At 41.2% G+C, this 21,131-nt stretch overlaps 2 protein-coding genes across 2 annotated transcripts in view; one reads left to right on the top strand and one right to left on the bottom strand.

The window, feature by feature from the left end:
- LOC109479051 (thyroid hormone receptor beta-like) overlaps window positions 1–1,682 on the bottom strand; it is a 63,055-nt gene extending 61,373 nt beyond the window's left edge. Inside the window, 1 exon segment of the mRNA XM_019780925.1 lies at window positions 1,474–1,682. Within this exon segment, the coding sequence (XP_019636484.1) occupies window positions 1,474–1,510 (37 nt within the window). The 5' untranslated portion in view covers window positions 1,511–1,682.
- An 11,737-nt stretch (window positions 1,683–13,419) lies between these two features.
- The window catches only part of LOC109479038 (retinoic acid receptor alpha-like), a 145,997-nt gene continuing 138,285 nt past the window's right edge, over window positions 13,420–21,131 (top strand). Inside the window, exons 1-2 of the mRNA XM_019780881.1 lie at window positions 13,420–13,534; window positions 13,810–13,898. The gene's annotated coding sequence lies outside the window, so the exon portion shown is untranslated. The remainder of the gene's footprint in view (window positions 13,535–13,809; window positions 13,899–21,131) is intronic.

Raw genomic sequence — 21,131 nt, 5'->3', positions numbered from 1 at the left:
TGCCGATTTCTACTATTTATTCAGCCTGCAAAGGAGTCTGGTAGAGACTAGGTAGTCCTATATATAGCCCTCACAAGAGTCCTATATACACATGTATATATATATAACTTATAAGACTACTGGCAAAATACACCCGATTCAAGAGTCACCACAGCTCAAGTACTGTATAGCCATTGTCCTCAAAATGGCAAACTACATTCAGCAACCTTTTACGCTCCACGTTTGCAAAAGGAAAATATAATATTTCTATCCAAACAATCAAAAATTATAAAACCAGCACACACCAGAAATATCTGTCTGTTTTCTGTCACAATTTATGCTACACATACTAGTAGTATACAAAATGTATGTAAGAGCCTCTCAAAAAACATACTAGACAATAAAAATCCCACATTTAAACTGAATGAAATAATGGTACAAACTTCAACTCACAAGTTCAATAACCTTGCCACAAAAGGTCTGACCAAAATACTTGTTTGAACAGCAATGCCAAAGTCATGGTGAATACTAGTAGTTTAAAGCTCAATGACTATATGATTATCCTTTATGATAAATTAAATACACAACGTTATGTGTAGATAAAATATGTTGTGATGGTTGAGACAGGTCAGAATAGGTACTTCAAAGTCATGGTCAAAATTTGACTTAATAAAGGTTTAAAACACTTTACAATTGTCCTGATATATAACTTTAATACATAACGTTATGTGTACTTGTAGTAGATGAAATGTTTGATTTAGGTTGCGATGGTTCAGAAAGGTCAGGGTTGGTACGACAAAGTCATGTTCAAAAATAGACTTAAGGTTTAAAGCTCAATGACTTAAGTTAACCTCTGTTATGTTAATATTCTAACTTTAATACATAACGTTATTTAGATGATGTTTAATTTTGGTTGCGATGGTAGAGAAAGGTCAAAATTGACTCGTTTGCCAAAGTCATTGTCAAAATTTGACTAATATAAAGGTTTAAAGCTCTCTCACAGACTGTATAGCGTTAGAGTGTAAAGTAAGTCAATGACTAACTTTACACTCTAACGTTATACAGTCTGTGAGTATATAAAACTTTAATACATACGTTATGTGTACATAAAATGTTTGATATGGGTTGCAATAGTAAGAAAAGGTCAGAGTTAGTTGGTACGATTTGACCCGATGAGGACACGTCCATGTGGGTCAACAGCCGAACTGAGGAACGCACACTGCTGCCAAGGTTTGGGACCAAGCGTACCGACAGACACAACAACGGTCACACGGTCAAACTCTGCCCCAAATTCTCCCCGAAATACCTGCACAACCACGCAGGAAACAAAGATCTCTAGCGAAGATACATCGACACAAAAAGGGCGTGAAACCGTCCGTAACATTACCCGAGGAGCGAGTCAAACGACAGGGTTATTTTCCAAGGCCAGGTTTGGGGAGATTCTGCTTCCCACACGTAAACGTTACGAGGGGCCGCTCGCTGCTCTCGACTTACCGTCCCGTTTGGTCTTCTTCCGCTCTTCGGCGGTCATCGTGGGTGTCTCCGACGACGACTCCAGAGTGACTGCCGTTGTCTGTCGTTGACGTAGAGAAGAATAGCTTGAGGGTTTGTTGATCGCTAGCTGGAGTAGAAAATATACGCCGGTTGCCTCCAGCACTCACGGCTGGCTCTCATGTCTACAAACACGTCCTGCCGAGCCAGAATATGACGTCAGGGTCGCAAGGTCAAATGGAGACGACTCCACTCTTCATGTGGGGGTCAAGTTTGTTTTCATTCTTCAAACTTCGAATTAAAAATGTCTATTCTTTGTATGTCAGCATTTTTCCTGGATGACTCTAAATAAAATCATTTGACGTAGAATACACAATTCTAGATGTCAAATTGAGTAACTGGGTACAATTTATTAGAAAAACGCCCACCCCTATTAATAGGATAGGCATGTTGTTGAAACTGACAACAGTTGTTTTGTTTTACACTGGGTATAACTTTACGTGTGCTGCCTTTTTCTGTGTCATACAAATTTGTGAACTAAAAACATTGTATCTTTTATTACAAAGACAACGGACATGAAGTCTTCCTTTACCTGTAAAACCAAACTTCTATCTTTTACAAGGAGTCAAGGACAGGCTAGAAAAACAGCCCCAATCCATGTAGACATAACAGTTACAGACATTTTCGAACCAATTAAACACCGTAAACTTAATGAGGTGTGCGCGTGAATGTAGTTTATAATGTCACCTTTTGTTATGACGTCACTAGGGCGTTTTTCAACAGGTGCGAAAGCGGATCCTCTTACTTGATGACGTCATTGATGTCGGGTTACATGGTATAGCCACAACAATGGGAATGACTACCTCATCTCCAAGCTGAAGTTTGGCGTTTTTTTGACATGCCGAGCTTTCTATATTGTTGTCAGCTAACTGGATGTCTGTAGCCTTCGGATGTCTTCGGAAGCGGCTGGAAAGAGTAGACTTCGGCCAGGGGAGTTGGTCTGCTAAAGGAGTGGCAAACTGAACTGTTTTAATTAGTGCGCCAACTCCCTGGCATGTTATCTGTCTATTTGTCCAATATCTACTCTGTCGTTAAGATGAGCGTTAAGTGCCTAATGTCAACCGTTTTAAGTATGTAAAAAGTACACAATTCAGCCTATGGCCCAATTCTTAGCTCCTATGGCTGCGATGTACTTTTCATATAAAATTATCAAATAAACCATTCATTCATTCATTCATGTTTGAGTGGAAGGTCTGCTGATTACCCTCTTGCTGACGGAGCGGATACAAAAATTACTCTACGATCTCCGAGACTCCCAACATCTGCTTGGATATAAAGTAAAGCTTGATTCAACCACCCTTGCTTAGACCAATGCTAGCCTCCACCAGGCTTCAGAAGCGGCTGGAAAGAGTAGAAATTGGTCAACTAAATAGTCAGATATCGTACCAGGGGAATTGGTACGGTAAATGAGTACAGTTTGCCGCTCTCCCTAGCCGCTTCTGAAGCCTGATAGACCAGTGTCCATACCATACTTTTGGGATCAGCAATCTGTAATGTTGGCTTACAGCCCACTACGGCAGACAGCTACATATCGATTGACCATAGCCAGGATGCCAGACCTTCCTGTCAGTCTGCGGTTACACCATTTCACCAGTTCTGTGAACCTGAATTTTTTTGTTTGTAAAGTGGGCCTCCGGAGTTGGCGTCATAGGTATGGTGCAATCTGTAGTAAGGCGAAGGGGAATTCAAACCGGTTCCAGGCCGCTTTTCGGGTAGAGGAAGCTGTACTCTGACGATCATTTTCTGGAGAACTTCAGTACATGTAACGTCATAGACTTACTGGTGAAATCTCGTGAGATCGTTTCAATGGGTGAGCATGAGTGATTATGATTATATATGATCAAGGTCCTTGGTATGAGAGGGACAGTGGAGGAGTCAGTTCCAACTGAGCGATTGGAGTGTGTTCTTCAATAAGCTTCTTCTTGCCAAGTTCTCATCTCCAATTGGCCAAAAAAGCAGAAATGGCGTCTGGTCTCTGTCCAAGTGCCAAATGTACTGAGCTCCTTGGTCCCTATCCAAGTATTAGCCTGATAACTATTCTCCACGGGCCGGTTCAGTAGGTGTATAGTGTTTTAGGAGCTCAGAGAATTCAGGTATTCTTTTTGACAGCCGGGCTGTGTGATTACTGCAAACCTACGCTTAGGCGAAGTAATTCAAACCGACCCCGTAAAAAATCCTGGCGTGCGCTAATGGGCCTGGACGGGCGGGCAATGCTCCCAGCGCCGTAGAGAGACTACGATGGTCTGGGTACGAAGCTATCGAAGAACCCGTTACAATGGGAAATTGGAGATCATTGGATAGGGACCAGGGAGCTAAATACGGACGGGCAACAGTCTAGATTTGGAGGAACAGTGACATTAACAGTAAACGCGTGGGAAATGATGTAACCATCACAGAGGTAGGAATACTTGTTTTAGAGTTCTGCATATTGCAGAAAGTCTGCAAATACACACTTTTAATTCCAGACCTAAACCAATGGTATGCATGTATACAAATTGCATGTTGGCAAACATCTTACATACTGAAACACACCAGAGATAAACTGAACCCCCAACCTCTGCTTGGAGACTAGTACACTAGTACTTCTTTCTAGTACTATACTTCAATTATGTAACATAGTGCATTTGGCTCATGTAGGATGTGAATATGCAATAAACGAGCGATATCGCCTTTTTCCGTCCTCGATGGAGCCTGCAGTCGAGGCTAACGTAACCTTGACGTCATGTACGCGTAGAGAGAGAAAAACGCCTGACACGCGCGCTGACGCCGTCTGGGGCACACGCGCGGGAAGATTCCACGAAATCTTCGCCTTGTACGAGGAATTACGCCTCAGCCATGATAGCTTCTTTCTGCTTTTGTCCTCCTCAACGGCGTTGAAGCATGATGATTTTTACAAGTAGCTACTAATGCAATGTGGCTTCGCTACGGCTCGCGTATAAGCTGATAGAAGGAAATGCGTTTATTGTAAGTTTATGCTCTTATAAAGCATAGTACAGCTTTATGTTTGAAATGTCCAAAGCTGGGATGTTCATCTTGTTTAGAGGATGTACAGTCAGCAACAAAATGACACTCAATTTTATCTGAATTGCAATATTGGCAAATTCTTTGCTAAGCACACCAGTTCACCTCTACTCTCACTTCTTGTTGGGTTATTTCAAGCGTCTGTAGGTTTCACACATGTTTCCTCACCTTTCCCGACATGTACATTTTTTCACACATAGAACATTTTAAAATACGCTTACAACAAGAAAGACGCACACAATGGTTAAAAAAAGACGACGATAAAGTTTAGTTGAGTCTCTTGGGCCTTTATAATATGACTATGGCCGTGAGGAGTCTGTTTGTAGTGAACACACGTTAACAGGGAGACCTGAAGGCATGAGATGATTAGCCTGGTTACCAAACCTATTATAGCTCCCGAGTCCTACATCCTCTCCTCTATTTGCGGAGAGGATGTAGGACTCGGGAGCTATAATAGGTTTGGTAACCAGGCTATGAGATGATAGCTAAACCACGCATTTCCGTTATTCACTGGAAATATCGATCGAGACCCACGCGTCATTTCTCTGTCTGTATTCCTCACGTCAACTCACGGATTTTTCCTAGTACGTCGTAGATTTGAGAAGAAACGGGGGCAGTAGTTTTAGAATTGAACTATCGCACCCGTATGTGTGTGCTTGTGTTTTGCGTAGGGTCTCATATATTTGATTGTACATGTAGTACAAAGATTCTTTTAGTGGTTTTCAGATGGGAAAAGTTATTGGAAATTGTAGAAACTGCATTGAATGCAATTTCCCGGCAGTAAAACTGGATTTTCAACGTCAATTTTCTGGTCATCCTTTAATTGCTGCCAGCAGTAAGTTAAATCAACCCTATCCCATAGCATGCTGATATCTGTGAGGCAAAAATTTGATGTCGCTGGTGGAAAACGGTTGCTTGCCTTGTATTGTAGATACGTTCTACTAATATAAGCAATTGATGGGCAGTGCGCAAAAATAAAGAGATGCCTCGCGTAGCTTCTTATGGGGTTATTCCAAACGCTTCAAGTATGAAATGATGATGGAAATGTGCTACAAAATCACAGTAAATGTCAATATCTGACATATTTCGTCATCCAGATTATATTTTTCTTTTTCCGCCTTGAAAAAGTTGTATCGGATGCCTTTTAACATAACATAACCGGTTACAGACATGTGTGAGTCAGAAAATTGAACTGCACAGATGTTTGCCTGAGGGGTCCGGGTGCACCCGCGTCTGAGACTTCCTGCGTCGCTCTGCCGGATTCGGAGAAAAAGATGTTTATTCACGACGCTGTGTAACGTCAGGGCGTAGCAGATTGTATAATATGGCTCCGAATGGTTTCAATGGGGTTACCTGCAAATAATCTTCTCGATGTCACGTAGCACACGTACGGAGCGGGGTCAGCGTTCTTCAGGTCATTTTCCCCAGAGGTGTATCCGCATTCTTGGTTGTATTTCCCGGAAATGGAATATGGTTAACCTATGTGTTATAACGGATAACAGAGTTTCAGTCCAATAGAATGAATGACGACCTTTATTGCACATTTTTGCCACACTGGGCTAAAACTATCAGCAGCTCAGATAAATGGCTTATATTTAAATGTCTCTCTTCTCTCTGTCTCTCTCTCTCTGTCTCTCCGCTCTCTGTCTCTCTCACTCACTCACTCTCTCTCTCCGTCTGTGTGTGTGTGTGTGTGTGTGTGTGTGTTTGTGTGTGTGTGTTTGTGTGTCTGTGTCTCACGGTGTCGTAGCATACCTAGCTTGGTCGAGTATACCAGGCATAAAGACGCTATGGGACCTATGGATCATTGCATGGCCTATGACTGTATGACGATATTAGCTACGTGAGTAACGTTAGGTCTTGTACCAGCAGACCTATATTAACCTTGTGTGTGGGAGGAGTTAACTACAGTACAGTAATGTCATCATTCCATCAGCTCACTCCCCGGCGGCGCATGCGTAATTCACCACTACTCCACACGCTATCAGTCGGTCAATCTACATATGGAGCCAAGATATCTCCAAGCAGATGTCTGGCGGCAAAAGCGTTACGCTTAGAACTGGTCATCTAGAGAGAGTCCTCAGCCATGTAACTGGCTAATGGATACTGACTGGCCAAATTGATGCTATTTTTGCAGCCATCGAAATATCTGCTTGGAGATTAGAAGAACGGGTTTTTATTTTCAGACAGACTGGGGTGAGCTAGTTTTCTGAATGACAGCGCCAGCTCAAGTGTTTACGTGCAGATCATTTTCGTTGCTATATTTGGTTGGGATTGGAGTCTCCAAGCAGATACAGGAGAGTCTGCATGCCTTTTTTTCGTGATGTGTAGTGAGCCATAAGCCCACCACTTGAAAAGCATCCAGTGCAATTTCAGGCGGCAAAGCTGGATTTGCAAAGTCATTTTACTGGTTTTCTTTTAATGTCGTAAGTAGACGTTTTTTTTAGTTGTGTACCTTTTTTCCTAGTCGTAGGAATAAAATAGACAAGGGAGACTACTAATGTACAAATGGTGCACATTAATACTTGATGCAAAACAAAAGTCAGCTTCACCAAATAAAAGTGCATACCTAGCCACTACTGAATATGTTGATATGAAGTATTAGAGTCATTTTAAACACGGTCTGACAGCCTCGTGCATTAAGATGGAATATACCCTCGGTGATCTCCTTTCCTCTCACGTTTTACACGGATTCTAATTGGCTGAGAATTAATTCCATTTAGTGCAACTGAGGCCTATGCAGGGCGCGATCCAATTATCAGAAATGTCAAGGACTAGCTGGCATGGAGACCGCTCACCCCGCCAGTACACCAGGCCGTGTGACCAATACATGATCAAACCGTGTCCTTAAATATGGGTCAATGTAGGTCTGACGCACGAGATGGGACGTACCAATAGACGGGTGGGGGTGTGATAAAATTGAAAAATTAGCCGTGTTGCATGTTAATTATTCATACGATTTCCAGGAGGTTTCAAACCTCTGGGAAGTGTTTGAATTTATTGGCACGACCCACACAAACACACACATACACACACACACACACACACACACACACACACACACACACACACACACACACACACACACACACACACACACACACACACACACACACACACACACACACACACACACACACACACACACACACACACACACACACACACACACATACGCACGCACACCATATACACACGGACGCACGCACACACACACACACACTCACACACACACACACTCACTCACACACACGCGCACACACACACACACACACACACACACACACACACACACACACACACACACACACACACACACACTCACTCACTCACTCACACACACTCACACACAGTAGACACAATGAAATCAGTCTGTAACATATACGTGAACCTAATAGTAATTCAGTATTTTACAGCTAGCCCCGCTGGCCCAAGGGTGTCACTGTGAGAAGTTACACCACGGTAAGCAGAAGCAAAAATTGGAGGTTTGCCCACTGCAAACATAAAGGTAGCGGGAGGCATCCTCAACTGTGGTGAAGCACGATGCTTTTTGAAGTTTTTCAAGTAGCCATTAGTCGTGCATTCCCTACGGCTCGTGCATTCAAACCAAACACACTAACTGCTACCCCTTCAATTCTGACTGATGTCGTAAGCTCGCCCAAATGCAAGGTTAAAAATGTCAAAATATCGGTGCCAGAATCATGGTGCCGGTGTCAAAATATCAGGGCCCCCTTGGAAATCAGTTGTTTATCAACTGAAGGGGCGACCCTCAAGATTAATAAATAAATAAATAAATAAAAAAGAATCATAATAAAAACTTTGTTCTGTTACCTCTTCAATTTCGAATTCCCCGTTCTCATGTGTGCGTGTTTGATAATTTTACCGCGTGTTGTCTCTTTTTATTTGATCCTTTCTATCCCTACGTCTTTTTGTCTCCGTCTATCTTTCCATCTGTCTACGTACCCCTCTTGTCCCCCTTTTAATCGTCTACTCGTGAAAATGTCGCCCTCACATGTGGGAAACCACTTGACTTACAGATATTGCTCTGAAAGCTATCTGAAAGACCATAACCACAGAGTAATAATGTGACGCTATAAAGATATTTTTGGCTCGAATTCGAATTGTCCTCATATTGACATAAGCTGGTTCAGTAAGCCCGTACTTTACCACGCCAAATACATGTAACTACTAGCGAGCAATATTGGACAGCTCCGAACCCAAGTGATGGTAACTTAATCTGAAGCCGAAGGACGCAGTTGTTCGTATATTTCTTTACAGTGGACATTGGGAAAATTGCACACCCAATCTAGGCAGTGGAGGGCTTGTTTATGTTTAGAATTTGTTTGTTTTTAGAATATATTTGTTTATTATTCGTTTCTCTAGAAATAGCATAGCTTAGAATCATATAGTTATAAGAATCGACGAATCATCGTCGAGTAGCAAGACGGAATATGTAACATATATGAATCATTTGAAAAACAGGTGTATAACCTTAGGAATATAACGCTTATCGTCTATGTATATATAGAATGACAAGGACGAAGAAGATACGTGACACTGCAGAAATACCCAACATGGCCCCGACCTTCAACTGTGACCTCTACAGGCGGGGCTGTTAACGTTAATCCTGTCATTATCTGTCATGATCAGCCACATCCACATCCTTTTTAATCTTCTTTTAGCCCGGTCACTAGTACGTGATGATGAGTCCAGTCTCCATTTGAAGACAGGAAGGCTGCGATTTTCTCTTCAACTTTACCCAGACTCCTCCGGCTAGCAGCCTATGAATGACAGGGTCGCCTGAGGACGGGAAAAGGTGAACAACCTGAGAGAGGGTTCGTTTCAGGACATGCCACAGTGTTCTACTGGCACGTAGGCACCGCACTGAGCAAGGGCAAGTTATGAAGGGCGCACGTGAACTATTGAACTAGGGATACAAGAAACTAATAAACAGTAATGAATTAAAGTTTGACAAGGATAACAATTTCTCCTGCCTTTACCCTTCATTTCAGACTTTATACCCTTTTCTTCATTCGGTCAGAGGGTTTCAAGGTTGCCAGTGCATGCCACCGGTGTATCAGCTCTCCATCCCCCGTGGGTAGTACAAAAGCGCTGTCTGTTGGAGCAAGTATGAACTGCTTAAATTTGTTTGCACTACTACTCTATGTGTACATTTCACTCTGCTGTATGCGTGTTTTTAAATTAAATGTTTCTGCAGCATTATTTCGACCATTCACAGCTATGTGACGATTTATTGAGCATTAGCGTTTTCCTATGAATCTTTTATAGTTTGTAGTATGACGCAATCACGCAACCTGTGTTAGCGACTCGTTCCCAGGTTTCGACATCAGGGGCTAAAATAAGGGTTTACCGAATCCCGGTATAGTGGACGATTTCGCTGACAATCACCCCTTGCACACCCCTCCCAAAGTTTAGCTGTTTTTTTTTACAGTATACGAGATCTTGATCTACCTATGTAGTAGGTGCGTATAAAGTGCAGTGAGCAATCATCCCCTATGTGAGACTCCTTTGAAACTCATCACCGAACATGTAAACAAAGATGGCGGCCCGGTTGTAATTAACGTGCAGTACGGTCGTGCTCTGGAGTATTTTAAGCGGGATTTGAAGACCACCAACCCTCCGTACACCGAGTTAAGCTAAGGTCCCAATTACGACGGTGCCCGTCGGGGATGTAGCCCCGGCTGGCCCCGGCCGGGTTCAGGAGTCGAGCGGGCATCGGCTGTCGTGGTCACAATTAAACGTTTCCTTCAGTAGCATTTTGTTAGAAATTTTGTCACCCTCTTTGGTCGGTATCCGGCAGGCACCCGGCAGGTACCCAGCAGATTCTCTGACGATGTCTTGTATTGACCTATACGTAATGCAGAATTCACGTATTTGTTGTGATCATTTGATCTGTGAGGTCACACATTTTACCCGGGTTTACGAAGTACACACCTTTATTCTGTTCATCTGGTCTGTGACGTAAGAAATGTGTCCCGGTGGAATGCCGGCAACCGGAGGGGTACCTCTCGGTGTTCTCACGATGAGGTCACGGTGTCTTTTTGTCAGCGGGGCCCGGGTAGAATTTAACTCAGAATTAAATTCTTATCGGGGCCCCGACGGGCCAAAAAATAGCCCGGTAGCCGCAGGGTGCCCCGCGGGGCCACGTCGGGGTCCCGCCCGAAAGTGGCAAAAAACAGCCCGGGAACTACCCGCCAGAGCCCCTTTTCCCAATTGGGACCTTAGCTTTAAGAGAGCAGACAAATAAACAAGCATAAGGGACACCCAGAAACTGGGATGAAAACGGATATAATCGCGCAGACGACTGGAGATTGGTGTCTGGTTCAGTCAACAAATCTTCACTACGACTCCATACAGTGTACTGTGTACAACTAGTAACGTTATATTCTGTGTCCCTTGCCTATGGCTAAGTTTTCTATCAAGATACTAGTACTAGTAGTTATGTACACGCCTCGCACACAGAGAGAATGTCGTTGCACTTCAACAGACATATCGCTGGAGGGCGCTACTGCATGGTCTACTTAGTGGAGCTCAACACTCTCCAGTACTGCCGTAGTTTCTAAGCTAACAGCAGGAAACGACGTCTCAAAATCAGTACAAATGTCCGTATCTAATTCCTAGCAGGTGCATGGAGATTCTTAACTCAACGCTAGATGATTGTGAGTGAGTTAACTTGAGTATTTTCTACCGAAACGCCGTTCATCACAAAGGCCAGTGTGCAACTGCACTTCTACACTTACGTCATGGTTACGTCAGCCACATGTAAATGTGTCCCTGCAGTTTGGAGATAAATCGCTAGAGGCCACTGCTACACTGACTACCTGCCAGGTAGTGTCAATACGTTACACCGACGTCAGGACGTTTTGCAGTCAAGGGGCGCCTGTTTCCGACTCTTACCCTAACTATAACTTTAATTCTAACCATAGCGATACCCTAACAGCAATTTAAAAACATGGGACGGTGAAACATAACAGTAAGCACTCATTTTGGTAGCGTTTTCGGGATTGTTGCTACGAACGAGACGCTTGTTTTACTTCAAATGCATCACCGAACATGTAAACAAACATGGCGGCGCGGTTGTGTTTTGTGCGTGACAAGGCAGAATTGGTCGCGTTTGTCAAATTTGTGGAGTATTTAGCGGGATTGGAAGACCACCAACCTTCCGTAAACCAAGTTAAAAGAGCAGACAAGCCTAAGGGACACCCATAAACCGGGGTGAAAACGAATCAACGTGCAGACGACAGGATATGCCTGGTTCGGTCAACGAATCTTCGGGACTTTTGTAAATATATTATAAGGTAGCAGCAGGAAATGAAGCCTCAAAATAGGAACCGTGCCCGTATCTGATTCCTACCAAGTGTTTGAAAATTCTTAACTCAAAGCTAGACGGTCGTGAGTGAGTTAAATTGAGCATTTTCTATCGATACGCGGTTCATCACACAGGCCAGTGTACAACTAAACTGCTACACTTACGTCATGGTTACGTCAGCAATAGGGAAATGTGACCCTGCAGTTTGCAGACATATCGCTAGAGGCCACTGCTACACCGTCCACCTGCCACGTACTGTCAATACGTTTCACTGACGTCAGAAGGTTTTTAAGGGGACGCCTGTTTCCGACTCTAAACCCTAATCATAACTTCAATTCTAACCATAGCGATAACCATAACAACAGCTAAAACATATGATGGTGAAACATAACCGGAAAAAGTCATTTCGGTAGCGATTTTCGGCAATATTGATACGAACGAGATGGTTTTTAGTATGATGCAGTCACGCAACCACCTAGGCTTACACATCAGAGGGGTAAAATGTAGGTTTAACGAATTCCGGAATCGTGGAATATTTCGCTGACAATCACCCCTTGCACACCGCTCTTCTTACTCGTAAGTTTATATTGTTCCAATTTTTACAAATTTTAGTTTCTTTTGGACAATGTATGCGATCTTGATTGTCATACGAAGAAGTGTACGAAGAAGTGCAGTACGCAATCATCCCTTATGTGAGACTCCTATGAAACTCCAAAAGTATCACCGAACTTGTAAACAAACATGGCGGCCCGGTTGTGTTTTGTGCATGACATGGCGCGTTGTGGAGTATTTATAGCGGGATTTAGAGGCCCACCGACCCTCCGCAGCGCAGACAAGCGTATAAGGGACAACCATAAATTGGGGGTAAAAACAGATATAAGCACGCAGACGAATTGCACAGCGAATTACAACAGTACAGTGGTAGAAAATACGATTTGCATATGAATCACTGCACTGGAGGTCAACAATACTAGACCATACATCAGCGACCTCTAGCGATTTATCACACTCCTTTGTAGGGTTTCTCTGCTCCAGGCCTCTTGATCAGCACCAAGGTCAGCACCAGGAACAGGCTTGACCGTGCGGCTTTTCAGAAGGATCTCGTAGCCTGGAACAGCCTGACTTTGCGGCGATTCAGAAGTATTGAATGTTAACTGACCGTGGGGTACCTAAAGGGGGCTGATACTGGATAGCCTTGTACAGGCTTGGCCGTGAGGTCATCTAAAATGAAGTGATAGCCTGTATCAGCTGACTCAGCATACACTTCGTAGCAACATTCCCGAAAATTGCGGTTTCCTGTTATGGTTTGCCGTCCCATGTTTTTAGCTGAAACTTTTTGTTATGGTTATCGCTATTGTAAGAATTAATTATTGTGAGAGTATGAAATAGTCGTTCCCTTGACTGCAAAATGTCCCGACGTCCGCGAAACGTCATTACGAAACCTGGCAGGTGGACCGTGTAGCAGTGGCCTCTGGCGATTTGTCTCCAAACTGCAGGGTCACATTTACCTATGGGTGACGTCACTGGTCTACTCGCACATGACGTCATCTTCCGGGGTCACAGGGGGGACGTGACCTGCAATGACCGTGCAGACGACAACTAAGTTCTACTCGCCAAACTCATCAATTTTGCAGCGTTTGTCGCCCAGTGCCGGTAAGTTACACTGTGAATATGTTGTTTATCACTTCTAGAATGCCCACAGTTATTTGTTATCCGCGACAACTCGGTATTTTTCAAAATAAACCGAGTGACAGGACGTAAACAGAAGACCGTTATTCGGGACCGCCTTGTTGACAAGTTGTAAGTTCCAAACCTTACGTAAAGAATAGGCCTAAGTTGTGGATATTTGTCGCTTTGCTTCAGTTTTCAGTTTTCATCAAATGTCTATCAATGTTTTGGCATGACTAGAACAAGAATTTTGGTTTCAGTGTGCTCGTAACCAGACGTTTTGAGTGCGAGCCATGTGCAACAAGTTGCAACAAGCCCTGAGCTGCAGTATTCTGAACGACTAGTAGAGGTCAGTACTGAGCTGTCAATGAATTAGACTTTCCACACCGTAAAAGAAATTGCGCTTCACATTCTAGTGGGGAAAGGCTGACATGGGCATAGTTGATAGGCCGTTTTGCATGCGATGAAATTTTTGGCAAAGTCATATTGATGATCTATAACGTTATTTCTATGAAAACTTATTTTTAAATAAGTTAAATAAGAAAACTTATTTTTAAATAAGTTTTTGCATATTTCATATGTTTGATGTGACACTTTTGGCTTTGTGATGACTCAAATCTTTTGTTTTCGATAACTATATTTGAAATCCACTGTCATGCAACAAAAGGAAGAAATAATAGCAATATGATATTAACAGGTACCAGCAAACAAGTAATATGATTAGAATTGCTTTTGAAAGATGGGGTTGGTATAATATGTCATTTTGTATGTAAAGCCCGGCCTGGGACATCCCTGAATAGTATCATAAGTTAGCCTGCAGTGATGTATTTGAAGTATCAGAGGCTTGTAGGCTAATTCTGTACAAATCAATATGTTGTATGTTTCCACATGCCCATGTCTGGGTGAAATTGATAATAATGGTTGTAAGGAGGCATTATTAAGGGTATGTGATGCATGTAACGTTTGTTATTAATGTGTCTGTGCCGTATAATGTTTTATCTCTAGTATGTCAAGGATGTATGTAAAGATGCTATTTTTTTCATTTTGTGAGAAAAAAAGATCTGGAAACTCATTGCAATCTTTCTTGTAATTAGTCAAAAAATTTATTGTAATCACTGAAGTTTTATTTCCTTTTTGCAAGTCATTTTTAGACAGGTTGACAATTTCAGTTGTGGCTGTAACATGTTATGTGTTTTTTATGAGTTATTTTTTTTACATTCTTCTATATTACTAGTAGGTGATTTTTTTCTCATATTTTCTTATAAATAAATTAGGGTTGTACCAGTTATAGTCAAGTCAAGTCAAAGTTTATTGCACAACGATTGTCACGGGTACAATGTATGTTATATGTGTTTTTACCTTTCAATCTGTATACCCAGTTGTTTTAGTTTTCACACTCTTCTGTTTGTGGATATTTTTTCTCCCATCATCCATGTTTTTACATTCTCCTATGTTTGGTGATTTTTTTTCTCCCATCATCCTTTTTTTTTACATTCTTCTATGTTTCATTGTTGATTTTTTCTCTTATCCATTTTTACATTCCATAGCCTTTGTCAGTTGATTTTTTTTCTCCTATCGTACATCTTTGTGAGTCCTAGTTTGAGCCACCATGAGCCCATTAGAGAGATTGTCCCTGTCTGTGTTTTGCCATGGGATAGAATCAGAAGCAGTGAAAAATGGCTGTAGGACGGGACACCAGGACAGGCTTTTAGTAGTGTGGGGATGACAAATGTTTCTGACCTAGTTTTTACTGTTTTACACCTCATTACAATTCATCTCATGTACATTAGTATAAGAGAAGGTCCAAATATTCCTTTGGGGGGAATTTCGAATGTAAAAAAAATTCCATTGGGGTGTACTACTGAGGGAAAAGTCTTGACAATTCATTTTTTTTCATAAGAATGGAAATGGTTGAAGTAGATATTTGAACTTTTCTGTGCTTATTTACCCCTTACCTTTAATATTGGTACATGTAGTTTTGTTAGCTTGTCATAATGTCCAATCCTAATTTGACTTAATTGTATGTACCGGTATTGCTTGATATGTACACGGCATATTGACTTTAGAAATAGAAAATGGTGTGTTTTGGACACACTCCTGTTGAAATTCTCTACATTGATAAATGAAAAGAAAACTTTAACTAGGAAGACTTAATTTCTTCAACTGTTTATGCCAAAATGGAGAAAAAAACATATACATGTCCATGATAATACCATATGTATATGATATGCATATACTAATGCCTTGATACTTTGAGTATGCTACATTATATTATATATCATAGTATTCATACAGTTTACTAGTAATTGTTTAATATGTAGCAAATTAGTTTTACAATTTATGACATTGTGCAAGAAAGTTTCATATTTCTACATTAGTTATTTGTTTTAAACATGAGTTACCAATGACAAGACTAAAACCCAGTCTTATACAACTTAACAAGGTGGGAGCCAGTAAGATTAACGACAATCTCTGACAAGTCCCACAGAAGAGACAAATTTTACCCACAAGTACTGTTAACAACACTGTAACATTAGTTGCACATTTATCAAAGAAGACTACCAATGACTACATAACTTATTGCAAGAGGTCTCTAAATATACGTAACTACATGCCTTTTGTACTTCATACTCACTTCCAAAGCCAATTTATATACAGGGCTGGAAATGCCATTTTCCAGTGTACCTGATATTGAAAATCACCTGCACCAGACAATTTTTACCTGCACCACTCAGAATTTAGGAAGTGTGCATCATACTAAAATAGTAAAAACTGTTTAGAAAACATTGCCATCATTTCTTTAATGCTCCATTCTCATATGTGGTAACACTGCAGCAAATAAAAATCCACATAAATTTATGTATAACCCCAGTACATGGACCAGTGCAGGTTAGGTGCAGGTACATGTACATGTACATGTAGACATCAGAAATACCTGCACAGCCCCAATTTTACCTGTACTATAAAGGTGTATATGCACCCAGTACTTCGAGACCTGTGTGTGCATGCACTGCCAGACTGGAAAGTTTTTAGAACAGACTCAAGTTTCAACTTTCTGACTTCATTCTGGTCTCCTCTTTCCTCTGCCATTGATTTCGTGTTGGGAGGTTAAACATTTTAACCTCTCTATGTCACATTTGGCAGTGACATTACACGATATATCACTCCTACAGTCACACAGTAAAGTTCACTCCTTATAAAGTTACAGTTGCTTGTTTGGGTCCTTGAACTGTGGGTTTGTGTTTCTGTTTGTCCACCTATCTTTGGCTGCATGGTGGGTATGACATGATTTTGACAGATGATTGATATGGAGGTCAAGTGGGCAGTACATGGAGGAATTCAGGAAGTGGGGTAATAACCAATTAAATTACATCTGATTCACATAATCCCCTCCACAGTTACAATACATTTACAAAATTAACCCCAAACCCTGAAATATTCAGTTTCTTGTTGAAGTAATAAACAGAATCCCAGAATCCCATCTTTTTATTTTATTGAAATTGCAACAATGCAATACACGCGGAGCAGAGGCAGCTGTTGCTGATGTTGTGTCCCGCACATAGAAACGAATACTGGACAGACAATACTCATTTTTACTTGAGTCTAGTGGGGAAAGTCGTGTAAAGTGCCTTTCCCAAGGGCACAAGATCGGTGGCATGTCAGGACTCGAACCCGGGACCTCTTGATTCCGAGTCGCGTACGCTGCCATTGCGCCACACGATCCCATCTTTCTTGCAGTATAAGATTTTAATATTTTCAAGAATGTCTTTTGTCATAGCCATCATCATGTTTAACCTTCCAAAAGCTTTATATCTTAGCCAATATGAATTTTGTATCCCAATGATAGGCTAACTTAGCAAGGAGAATGTTGAAAACAAACAGACATAGCAATCAACATGCCATACTAGGTAAAAGTATTAATTATAATTCATATAGATTGTACATACTGTTTGATATGATTGTGACATACAACAGAAGTTTGTAGTTGATATTGACCTTTGTGCGTGTAGAACTCCCCTTTCCAAGCTTGCGTTGAAAAGAGTGATTTATTCTGCACCCAGGCTGCACGTGTTTGTCCATCCATTACCGTCATTTCTCCGCCCCTCCCACCATTGGTCAGACCTTGGCTCAGCTGTAGACGGCGGGAGCAATCCACGGGTCCGCTGGACCGAATCCCGCGCCGATCGAACAAGGCCAGCGCCGCATGAATCCAAGCGTGGTTTGGGTACACATGATTTATCTGTAACAGTGCCCAGCCCATATTTCTATGGTGGGGAGGTGACTAGAGTAGCGGGTAGAATGAAAACTTTAAAGCCTGACTGGAATTAAAGAGAAGCAGAACTGTGCAGTACTGGAAACAGGTTGTCTAAGTCTGGAATTATATGCAGCAGATTTGCAAGACTATTGGCATTCAGTTGAAATGGCACTGACACTTTCTAGCCTGAATCAAAAACTTAGTTTGCAAAATTGAAAGGATATCATTGCTTCTCAGGGAGTATTGTTTTGAGTGGCTGAGCTGTGGATTTGTTCGGGGTAGGTTGACAGCACATGGGTGGGGAAGATTGACTGGCAGAATGATTGGAGGTCAAAAGTCTCTGGATCTGGCTGGGATTCCCAGCAAGAATTGGGTGAATTCAGGAAGCCGGAGGAGGTTGACAGCACGTTGGTGGGGAAGATTGACAGGCAGAGTAAAAGGAGGTCTCTTCCTATAGATATCAGAAATGTATGGTAATATATGCCATTTACTTTATATGTGTCTGATATTTCTAAGAGCAAATGAAAATTACACAGTTTTGAACCACTCGAAACCCAACTTTCTGAGAGACCATTTTCCATTGGTGAGGATTGTTGGGACTACTTTTTTGTAATGTAAACAAAAAAGCTTCTTTGAATTCGACATATGTCTGAAAAATTTAGATATCTCTTGAAAGATGATGCTTTTGACATGTAGCAAGACAGTGATTTCTTTAGAAAATGTAAGATCGATCGAAAGTTGAAAAGAAGTTATTCAGAAAATGTGCCATAAAGCGGTATAAAAGTCTGTTATCTCGTATTGCAGGTGTCTCCCAGATACACTAAATTGTACAATATTCAGCTTATTTTGTCTTTGATGTATGATGCAGCTTACAGCAGGTAAAATGGAGTCAAGTTTTGATTTTCGTAATCTAAAGATTAATAACCTTAAGGCTCTTATATTGATTAAGCGCTGTTCTTTCTAGGAGTACGCCAATTTAAGGCAGCAGGCTTGATTAATAAATGATACAATTGACGGAATTTTAATTGGAATCTATAGCAAAAGCTGATGGATATTCATGGGTGGACATTTGTCTTTGGGGATCAGTGACAGATATTCCTGCCCTGGTGTTTCTGTGTACTGTAAATTTGTTTGCTTTTGCATTGGTTTTCTTTTGCTGCCGGAGGGAAAAGGAGGTTTTCTTGGTGTTGTCGGTTGAAGTAGTACAGTTAGTCATACAACTATTACAAGGGAGAAATATGTGTAGTTTCATGAATAGATATGCATATGTCATTGCAAAAAATATGAAAATAAAACCAATACACGAATGTTTCAGCATTTGCTGTATCCAGGATTCAAATGATACCACCTGCATATATGCTGGTTTGTGCAGGTAAAATTGGAGTAGCAAACTGCACAGAACTCCCATCACTTCTTCCCAAGCACAAGAGCTATCTACGGCCCAAAATTCATGACCCTAGCATCTTCAGATCACAAAATATCTAAACTGGAAGTTCCACTGCAGTACCATAACAAGCTGCTAGGGATCCCAATGCAAGACAAAAACAAGTTGACTCCTTTAAATTGTGACCTTTGCTTTTTCTAACCTGTCAGGCAGTCATAAAGTTTATAAAAGTTGTAAATCAGAAGCTATGAGAAATTTCATTGCTAATAAGGTGCAGAATAGAATAGAAGATATAAAATGCTTCATGCTTATAAGTATTGATTTCCTAAACTTTTCATGAAAATAAAAATGCATCGCAAATTCTCGCTTGAGGGCTTATTGTATAATCTAACATAATTGACAATAAGGAGCAAAGATGAAATATAGTATTATAAAACAAAACAAAATGATGACTCTTCAATATAATGGTTTCTCACTCTTTTTTTTGAGGGGTTGTATTTCTTTTGATCAATCAATCAATCAATCAATCAATCAATCAATCAATCATCAATCAACCAATCCTTTTATTTTGCCTGGAAAGCCTTGTCAGCATTGGTCGCTCTTCCAAGAGTTCCAGTGGTGGGTTGGGCTCACAGGAACACAAGAAACAAATCAGTACAAAAATATATGAACAATATCTAATCAAAATCAAAGTCCAAAATCACAATCCACAAATTTAAAAAAAATGAGACATTTTTTGTCTGTTATAGTTGTTTGCTGGGAATATAAATTTCCTTTGTTTGTGATGGAGAAGAAATTAGGTCAGATTTTGGAGTAATAAATGATTTTAAGTTCATCTCAAAGTCCCTAAAGACCCCCCCCCAGGCTAGCTGGACAGATGACAGCTTACACCTGGGGAGACCCATGCAGGGGGGGGGGGGGCTGGAGGGACTCCTGGGGGCCATCTGTCAGGACTGACAGGCCCCAGGGGGGATTAGTGCAGTACATCACGCATAATGAAGGATGGTTCTCCTCATCTCCATCTACTGCAGATGCAGAAACTTTCACAGTGGCTTTAGTCATCTATAAAACCACCCAATTGACAGTATGCCAGATGAATTTCAGTACTGTACTGACAGTAAAACAATGGTAAAATTGTCCAAGAGAAGCATAAAAGTACTTGGCAGTAAGACAGTATTTAAAATTTCAGTACTGAAATGCATTTCAGTACTGTATCGGCAGTAAAACAACAGTAAAAAGAAGTTTCAGTAAGAGTAAGACAGTGAAAGCTGATCACCTGAAAATTTACTGAAATTATACTGCTACTAATCTATCAATTTAGAATTTTAACTGATAAATTTTCAGTAATGATGGTTTGCCAACAGTATTTTTCGTTAACCTCTATACAGCAAATTAATGACACGGTAAACTGTATAACTACTGTATTACAGATTTGTTTCAACTCGTTTTCATTCTTATAGCTAAATATTATGAACACTGCGAAGTTAACTGCATGTACAGTAGATGGTGCTGTTGCCATGGAGGCTGGTCCAGACGACGCTGGGTTTCCTGACCTTGGCTCAGGATTAACCATCAAAATTACCTCAGCTGGGAGCCGCTAGATAAATCAGCTGTGGACTGGTCCATTTGACAGTCCAGGCAGGTGGTAATACCAACACTTTTTTCGTTCTACTAGAAGGTATACAAGAGCAATACTTGTAAGGAAGTTTCCCTTTATCCTTATGGAAGTGGAGAAAGAGGAAAAAGTTCCTGACTTGTCCTTGCATTAAAATTTTTAATACGAAATGATTTTAAAGTTTGTCCTGGAACAAATATAGGAAAATAAGTTAGTGTGGGCAAAGTGTAAAGTACTCTTCCACTGAGATTATGTTTAGCCACAATGGCTAAAGTAAACAGAAACAAACAAACAAACAAACAAACAAACTACCTCTAAATAGAAGTTA

Source organism: Branchiostoma belcheri, unplaced genomic scaffold (assembly GCF_001625305.1).
Source record: "Branchiostoma belcheri isolate BF01 breed outbred unplaced genomic scaffold, Haploidv18h27 scaffold46, whole genome shotgun sequence".
NCBI classification, from domain to species: Eukaryota; Metazoa; Chordata; class Leptocardii; order Amphioxiformes; family Branchiostomatidae; genus Branchiostoma; species Branchiostoma belcheri.
This window is presented reverse-complemented; position numbering and strand designations above follow the sequence as displayed.